Below are 8,101 nucleotides of genomic sequence, written 5' to 3' on the forward strand. Positions count from 1 at the left end.
GTGTAGCTTGTAAAGTCATATCATGAGAGCTAATGTATGTGTGAGAAACATGGAAAAAGTCCCAGAGTATCTTATGATCAAGTATTTATAGTGAGCTATTAATGGACATGAACTCTGCTGAGATCACTTTTCAATACATAAAAATACCACCTTCAACCTAAGATTCACTTGTTTGAAATGTGAAGTCTTTGGTGTTCTTTCAAAAGCAAAAAAAGGTGAGGAAAACAATACATTTTTTGTGAATTTTTGTTAATTTTTTAATGCACTGTTTACCAAAAATATAATTATAGCTTTAAAATGTGTGTATATACTTGTGGTCTTTTGGTCAGTTTAATGAACTACTTATAAGGCAAATGCTTCCTTTTTTGCAGGTTTTAGTAATTTATCTCTCTGCTACATATAGATTAAGTGCAGAGACATCTTGGGATTGTAGGTATGTATACAGTGGAGGGAATATATTGTCCAACCTTAATATGTATCCTTGCTGCTCAGCCTTAATATGTTTTAGGATTATTCCAACTAATGCGAAAATCCTGTTAACATCTTTCATTTTGCCTAGCCTAGAGGTAAATGAGAATTAGTCCTGAAGTTCTTACTTAGCTTGACTCTCACCTGGAAGGCAATATTGGGAGTTTTGTCTGTGTGAAAATGGGTGGTAGGATTTGACAGTAACAAATGCCAGATCTGCATTGTCACCCAAACCATGCTGCAGGAGCATTAGTCGTCATTGCAGTCACTGTATTTGTATTTATTTATCCACTTTACCTTGAAAGCTGTGCTAAAGCTGATTGCTAATTGCAATTATTTCTCCTTTTTGGCTTCCTTTTAAAATGTATATTGATCTGTTTGATGATGATAATTAATGTCCATGAATCATTCAATCAAAACCAAATGCCACATTTAAAAAAGATAGTATTAGCAATTTTACTTTTTAATCTTCATTATTTTATGATCGTTGATAAAAGATTGAAAATAATTGTCTTTACATAACTTAACCCTTTCCATTTGGCAAACTTTGATGTTAAGTGTCATTTCCTTATATCGCTAATGTAGGCCATATTAATATGATGCCTTTCTGTTTATTCCAATAAACATTTATTCCACCAGTGTTGATGTCAATGTACTCCTGATGTACCAGATATTTGGAGCTTGAAAAATGTTTAGAGAAATACAGACACATACTGATGACAAAGACACACTTAGTGTTGTTCAGAGCAGCTTTAATCTTGTTCTCCAAATGGATCCTTAAGATGCACATTAGAAAATAACTGTTTGACTGTACAGTATTTAAATACTGGCCAGGGTATTGTTTCTGCATTTTTATTTATGCTTATTATTTCTTTCAGTACCTTTGCATCTGCTATTGTTGCCAGAAATCCAGAATTAATCTGATGATTTAAAAACTGCCTTCTAATAGAAGAGACTTGCTTTCCTTCACTGTTTGTGGTCCAAGTTGTGCAGATTTGACATGTATAATTCTACATATACACATGATGATGACTCTGATGATGAGCTTGCTACTCAGTATGTTATCCAGCAAAGCTTGCAGGATATCCATAAAAGTGAGACAGTTACAGATCCAGCAGAGACTGATAGGTAATCATGCATTGTTAACTATATTCTGGTAATGTAAGCAGTATCTTTGTGTTGCAGTGTATGTAATAGTCTAGATGTGGGAGTTTTGTTACAGATAACGCTGTTCTCTAATGTTTACTATTCTCATCTTCTGGTTTAACATTGCTGAGAAGTACATTTTAGTTACCCTTCCCATTAAATATACATACTGTACATTTGGGTGAGATGTCTGACATTTTCCCACTGAAATAAGAAACCAAGTGAATCTCACTTACCTTTGGGGTTTGTTGAAAATTTACATCACTATGGTAACTAAGACTCCTAAGTTTTTTCAGGTGACATTTTGCATCAAACTCCAAAGCAAATGAAAGGTCTAGGTAGAAAATATGTATGATGCAGAAGAGATTAGAACAGCAGTTTGCCTTTGTTTTGCCTTGATGTTTTAATATTAAAACCAAGTATTTTGTGCACAAACTAAGAAATCTTAGTTCAGTAATATGTGGGTGGCAGTGGGGGGGGAGTTGTTGTTTTATGTAGACTGGATGGTAAAGGATGGCATTTAATGTTTATAGTCCTTTAAAAATGTTAAACATGCTAAGAATTATTGCTTGTATTTGTATAAACTCTAACAAAGCAAAACTCCTGTGTTGTGTGCAGCTGTAGCATATAGTACAAAATTTTCTTCTGTATTTAAATGAAGATCTAATAATAGTTTGGACTTATCCTTTTTATTGGCTCTGCTATGTATGAGAGAACCGTTTATGAGAGAATATGAAATAGAATATGAATTCCCTGTGAAAGTGAATGCGGTTCATTGATTAGTCACAATAGGTAACTAGTGCTAAATGGGAAGATAACAGAAAATAAGTAAAACAAACAAGTAAATGTTTGAATATCTACTTTAACAGACCAGAACGACTCTGATCTGCTAAACAAGTCGCAGATAATTGCAGCATTTACTTTTTTATCTTTGCTTTATTAATTTGCTTAACTGATCTGAATGATAACTATTTTGTTTTGTTTATGCAGCTTTCGATATGTTACAAGCAAAGAACATGGGAAGATAATCACAGCTATTCGGACAGTTAAGTACAAACACAGAAATCATGCCTCCTCTATTTTCATTCGATTTGTGTGAGAAGTTGAGTTAGGGCTAGATCTGAAAAGAGACTTGGGCATTTCATCACCTAATTTTTAGGTGCCAAACTGTCTGGTAAAATCCACAGCCCAAGTTGGGTGTCCAGGCTCCCTGCACCGTGTTTGGGGAGAGTTAAGTGTCTCAGAATGGAATCCATAAGAGCCAGCATGCTGAGTGGGAAGCTAAGGTAGCCAAAGCAAAATGTGCTGGGACTCTAGGTGTTTAATTCAGGGTGGAAAGAGCCATTTTCTGCCACTCAGAATTCATAGCTCTGAACTGTGTCCTAGATTTAGATGTCTCCTCACAGAAGAGGAGGAAGAGGCGAAAAAAGTGAAGGACCAATAGAATCTCTTTTTGGCCCAAAGAATCTTGAATTCTTTGCTGCATGTTGCAACAACTTCCAGGGCAGGTGGAGAGTTCCCTTTCAGCTTTGCCAATAGCTTGGTGGCTAGGGCACTCTTCTGGAAGGCAGAAAATGTGGGTGTGAAATCCTGAATCCCATCCTGCTAAAGATCCCATGTTCCTGGTGAGATCCAGAACTGAAGACCTGACTGTGAGGCCGTTAAAGACAGCACTTGTAGCACAAGCTGGGATAGTGAAAGTAGCTCTAGCGTCCTGGTCAGATTCTGGATTTTTTTTTCTTGCCAAAGTGAAAGTGCTTTGTGGTGTTAACCTTCTCTCATGTTCTACTTCAGAGGGGGCAGTATTTCAGATGTTTCTTTTTTTCGCATGCATTATAAGCATATAACTCTGGTTAGATAGTTTGTGGAAGGAAGATGAGTCTAATCGGTACCATTAGTGATGCATTACTTTCAACTATTCTTTGATAGAAAGCTGTTCTGAGAAGCTGAAGCCTGTTCTAGGGGGACTAATGGGATTAATGGTCCTCAAAATACTCCTTGGTGTCACTGGATCTTAGACTCCAATGCTTTCTGCTTAATAATATGGATATGAATCAATACTTCATAGGCCAAGAAGAAGTCTTGCAGAAGTTAATGAGGCACCATTCTGCTTTTAAGGAAGCAGATCACCAAGGCTGGCTTCCTCTGCATGAAGCTGCAGCACAGTTAAACAAGAACATCCTAGAAATAACTCTGAAAGGTAAACAGCCATCCGTGTTCCCTGTGTGAAGAGTTTTGACGATTGGTTCTTTTTCAAACACGCAGTTCTCATGTGCATCTTTCAGCCTCGCACCCTGTTGTGTGGGAGCAAACCAATCTGAAAGGAGAAACTCCTCTCTTTGTGGCAGTAGAAAAATGCTTTGTAGACAATGTCAATTTTTTCCTGGTTAATGGCTGCAACCCCAATGTTAAGAATGAAGAAGGAGACTCTTCTCTAGTTATAGGTAAATCTTAACTTTTCTTGTTGCGTAAATTATAGTTGATGTTTTATTGAGTGATTTCTATTTAACATCTTTTAATGTTGGCTGAAAAAATATATTTAAAAATCCTGTATATTAAAGCTTAATCTAGTTGCATTGACTTTGAAAAAGACAAAGGAACACAGTCTGTTTTTTCATCTCAGTGACAATGGTGCTTTAGCAGGGTCCTCAGTTCACCTTAAGTCTAATGCCCACTATGTTTGGAAACACGAGTTAAACTCCGAACTGTATGGTTAAACAGGTTTAACCTCAAGTACATCTGACTGTAATGAATATGAGCCATATATAAAGCTAATTGGGGGTCGTGAATCTTCTCAAATAAGATAAGCAGTTCTGTGAATCTTTCCTTAAGAAGCCAGCCTTTTTTCCTAAGAGCAGATATTTTTTCAGCATTTCTGCACTTTTGGAATTTGGCCAAGAGTAGCAGGCAGAATGTCACAATATTATTAGACAGTCTGTTTTGGAGAGACACCCATTAGAGGTCAAAATGGTTCTAAAAGTAACCAAGTACTTTCTCAGCCACAAAAAAAAATCCTATAGGTCTTGAGTTTAACCACATCATTTCTTGGAATGATAAATGATGGATATTTCCTTCCTGCCATTAAATGGAGACAGAAAGCACAGACAGAAGTGACAGTTTTCACCCAGTCTGGCCCCTGAAAGTGCTCTAGAACTGTGACCAAACACAAGTGCACCCCCCACAAGTGCTGGGCTGCTCAAGCCTGCTGAGGGCTCCCTCTAGGGCCTATGGCCCCTGGCTCCTGTCAGCTTTGACAGGCTGGCAGGAGCAAATAAATATTCATTTGTTAAAAATTTTTTAGGGGCCCCGTGGGCAAGATACAATGGCTTGGTGGGCTGGATCTGGCTTGGCGGGTCAAATCCAGCCCGCGGGCCGTATTTTGCCCACCCCGATTTAGTAGCAGGGAAGGACTTCACTACTGCAGAAGAACGTGGAGAGAGAAAATATGCAATGAACAATTTCTGCCAAATAAGTTGTTTTATGAATTACATAGGCAATAACATTTCTTATTCAGGAACTGAAAAACAGGCTGGGTGCTAATTTAAACCTCTCAGTGCTGCATGACATTTCTTGATATATAAATAACACTGCAGAGACTAAAGCAGACTAGAAGCAATAGTGTATAGTGTTGTCTGGGGGTTCCTGGGTGCCCTGTTCGGGCACAGCAAGCAGTGCCTGGGAGGCACGGCTGTTTGGCGCCGGTGTGGCGCTGCGTGTGGGGTATTAAGCCCCAGCCTGTGAGGGCGGTACTTGCCCACTAGGGCATAGGACCCTGAGAAGGGTCAGGGGGCCAGGCACGGCTACGGGCCACCTGAGCCCTGGGCGCGAGAAGCGCGGGACAGGCCCAGAGAGGGCGACGAGAAGCGCGGGACAGGCCCAGAGAGGGCGATGAGTGCGAGGCGCACGGCTTACAGTCCAGAGTAGGGCCGAGCGCACGGTGAGAAGCCTGAAGAGGACAGAGTGTGCGGTTGAGAAGCCCGGAGAAGGGCGAGGGGGTGAATAGAAGCCTGGGAAGGGCGAGTATTCCAGAAAGGCCCCAGAGAGGGAGCGAACATATTGGGCACGCATACTGAGGGACCCCAGAGAGGGGGTGCGCGGATTGAGGCAAGCCCAGGGAGGGGCGAGCATGTAGGCATAAGAACATCTGGTACAACTGCGAGGCTTGGGGCGTGCTACAGGGGAGGTAGGAGGCACACGTAGCCCCTAAGGGCGGGGTGCACCAGTTCAGAGTAGGGCCAGTACGAGAGCGCCGTGCCCAAGGGGACAGAAGGCAGCCTCCCACTGATAATCATAAGATCAAAGATGTGGCGGGCGAGACAGAGGGTGCATTTAGGACCCAGATTGTGGCACGGTAGGGGCGCCAGGGGGATCACGGCTGCCCCGGCGCCCCGCCCCGTGACATGTTGAATAATATTTAAATAGTTAATGCTTCACTTGCAGCGATTAAACATGACTCGTATGAAATCGCCTCCCTGCTGATCACGTTTGGAGCAAATGTAAATTTACAGTGCGTCAATAAGAGGACAGCGTTACATGAGGCAGCCAGACTGGGCAGGAAGGACTTGGTTAACCTTCTGCTTTGTTCTGGAGCTGATCCTGATCCCTGCAGTGCTTATGGGCTCACTCCCCTCGCTCTGGCAGCACAGATTGGGCATACAGAAATAATGGAAATCTTACTGAAAAAAGGTGAGAATTATTATAGGATCTTTACAGTTCAACGTTCTGCTTTAGGAACTTCTGGTTGCCAGAAATAACCTAAAATGCTAACCCCTGTTAGCTCAAGGACTGAAATTATAGTTAAGTGCACTGAAAGAGATATTCCTGATTTCAAAATTTGAGAGAGCTTATCTTCCTTCCAGTCACGGGAAATCAAAAGGGCATGACTTGCCTGCAGAGGCAAAGAACTGTTAGCTCACTTACCAATACAATATTGCATTGCCAAGAGTAATGGTTTGACTGGCATATAGTACTACCTACATAGCACATTATGGTCAGATATCAGTATATATATTAGTTTTCTGTGAACTGCTTTGACAGTGAATTATAGTCTAGCATTCATATTCAGCTTGAAGAGTTTACTTCATAGGGTATACGGTATCAACTTTATTTGTACTTGATACTCAGGATTATTGCATAATCTATTCAATTTCAATACCATTTACGCTATCCATGCTATAGAAATTAAACCCCCTCCCTGGCCAGTTCACTTTGACCTAGTGCCGGGGTTGGCCATGCCCCTGCTACTGGAGCAGCCAGCGGAGACGTGCAGGTCCGCACTGGTGGGACAGGGAAGGGAGGGAGCGGGGACTAAACTGCTTCCCTGCCCCCTTTCTGGGCTAGCATCTGGCCAGGCCCCCGCCCCTGCCAGTCCCTGCTCCAACTAGGGAGCAGAGGGGTGGGGCCAGCCCTGCTGGGCTGAAGCTGCGAGCACAGCCCAGAGAGCATCCCGGGATGCTGAGGCAGCCAGGTGGTGGGAGACGGGGGAGAGCCAGGGCCTTAGCCCCATGTGGCTCAGCTATCGGGGAGCACAGTCATGGCTCTTCTCGCCTCCTGCCACCGTGTGGTGCACCGATCAGCTCTGCCAGCCCCGTGGACCTCAGCCCAGTGGTGGAAGGTGGGCAGAGCCGAGGCCTCCTGCCACTGCACTAAGTTCCACAGGGCTGGGAGCCGAGCCCGGTGGCGGGAGGCACTTCCCCCCACTGGGCTCAGTTCCCAGTGGCTCGCAGCCCTGGGAACTGAGCCTGGCTGGGGGAAGCGCATCCCACTGCCGGGCTCAGTTCCCAGTGGCTTGCAGCGGTGGGGAACTCAGCCGGGCTGGGGGAGGCACCTCCCCCAGCTGGGCTGAGTTCTCCAGTGCTGAAAGGGCCTGGGAACTCAGCCCGGCTGGAGAAGACACTTCCCCCAGCCAAGCTTGGTTCCCTAGCACAGGGTCCTAGGCAGCAGGAGCAGCAACCTGTGATCTGACAGGCAGATTCGGGGCCTGCCTGCACCCCCAGGAGGGCTGCAGGGGCTCCGCCAGACTCCTCCCCAAGTTTCTCCCCAGTGCCTCGAGTTTTTCTCCTCAAATCTGGGTTTGACGCCAATTTCATGTTGGGTCAGAGAATTTTCAAGGGCTATGATGACCAGCAGAAATCAGCTCTATATTTTGCTGTCTCAAATCTGTTCAGCGCAATCTGCCTCCTGGGTCACAGGACACTGCTCCTGCTCCCTGGCTCCTACTTGTCAGCAGCTTGAGGCGCAGTTTCCTAAAAACCCTTGCACCTTGAAACTCAGCAGGCTTCATGGCCTCAGAAGGGCCATCCCTCCAAGTTTAATCAGAATCAGGCAAGAAATGACAAACTTATAGGCTGTTTCGTGCTTCCCCATTATAGCCTAGGGGCAAAACCTCGACACAGCAAAACCATTTCAAGGAAACAGAATGGAACAGTGATTTCGAAATGAAACAAAACTCGAAATGAAACAGTGGTGTCAAAACATCAAAATAGAA

General features: G+C 43.7%; 1 protein-coding gene across 1 annotated transcript in view; it reads left to right on the plus strand.

Moving 5' to 3' along the window:
• The first annotated feature begins 1,350 nt into the window (after positions 1–1,350).
• ASB14 (ankyrin repeat and SOCS box containing 14) overlaps positions 1,351–8,101 on the plus strand; it is a 17,229-nt gene continuing 10,478 nt past the window's right edge. The window contains exons 1-5 of the mRNA XM_019504608.1: positions 1,351–1,596; positions 2,605–2,709; positions 3,606–3,814; positions 3,900–4,058; positions 6,055–6,300. Coding sequence (XP_019360153.1) covers positions 1,469–1,596; positions 2,605–2,709; positions 3,606–3,814; positions 3,900–4,058; positions 6,055–6,300 — 847 coding nt within the window. The 5' untranslated portion in view covers positions 1,351–1,468. The remainder of the gene's footprint in view (positions 1,597–2,604; positions 2,710–3,605; positions 3,815–3,899; positions 4,059–6,054; positions 6,301–8,101) is intronic.

Source organism: Gavialis gangeticus, unplaced genomic scaffold (assembly GCF_001723915.1).
Source record: "Gavialis gangeticus isolate Ggan-Ray unplaced genomic scaffold, GavGan_comp1, whole genome shotgun sequence".
In the NCBI taxonomy this organism is placed as follows: Eukaryota; Metazoa; Chordata; order Crocodylia; family Gavialidae; genus Gavialis; species Gavialis gangeticus.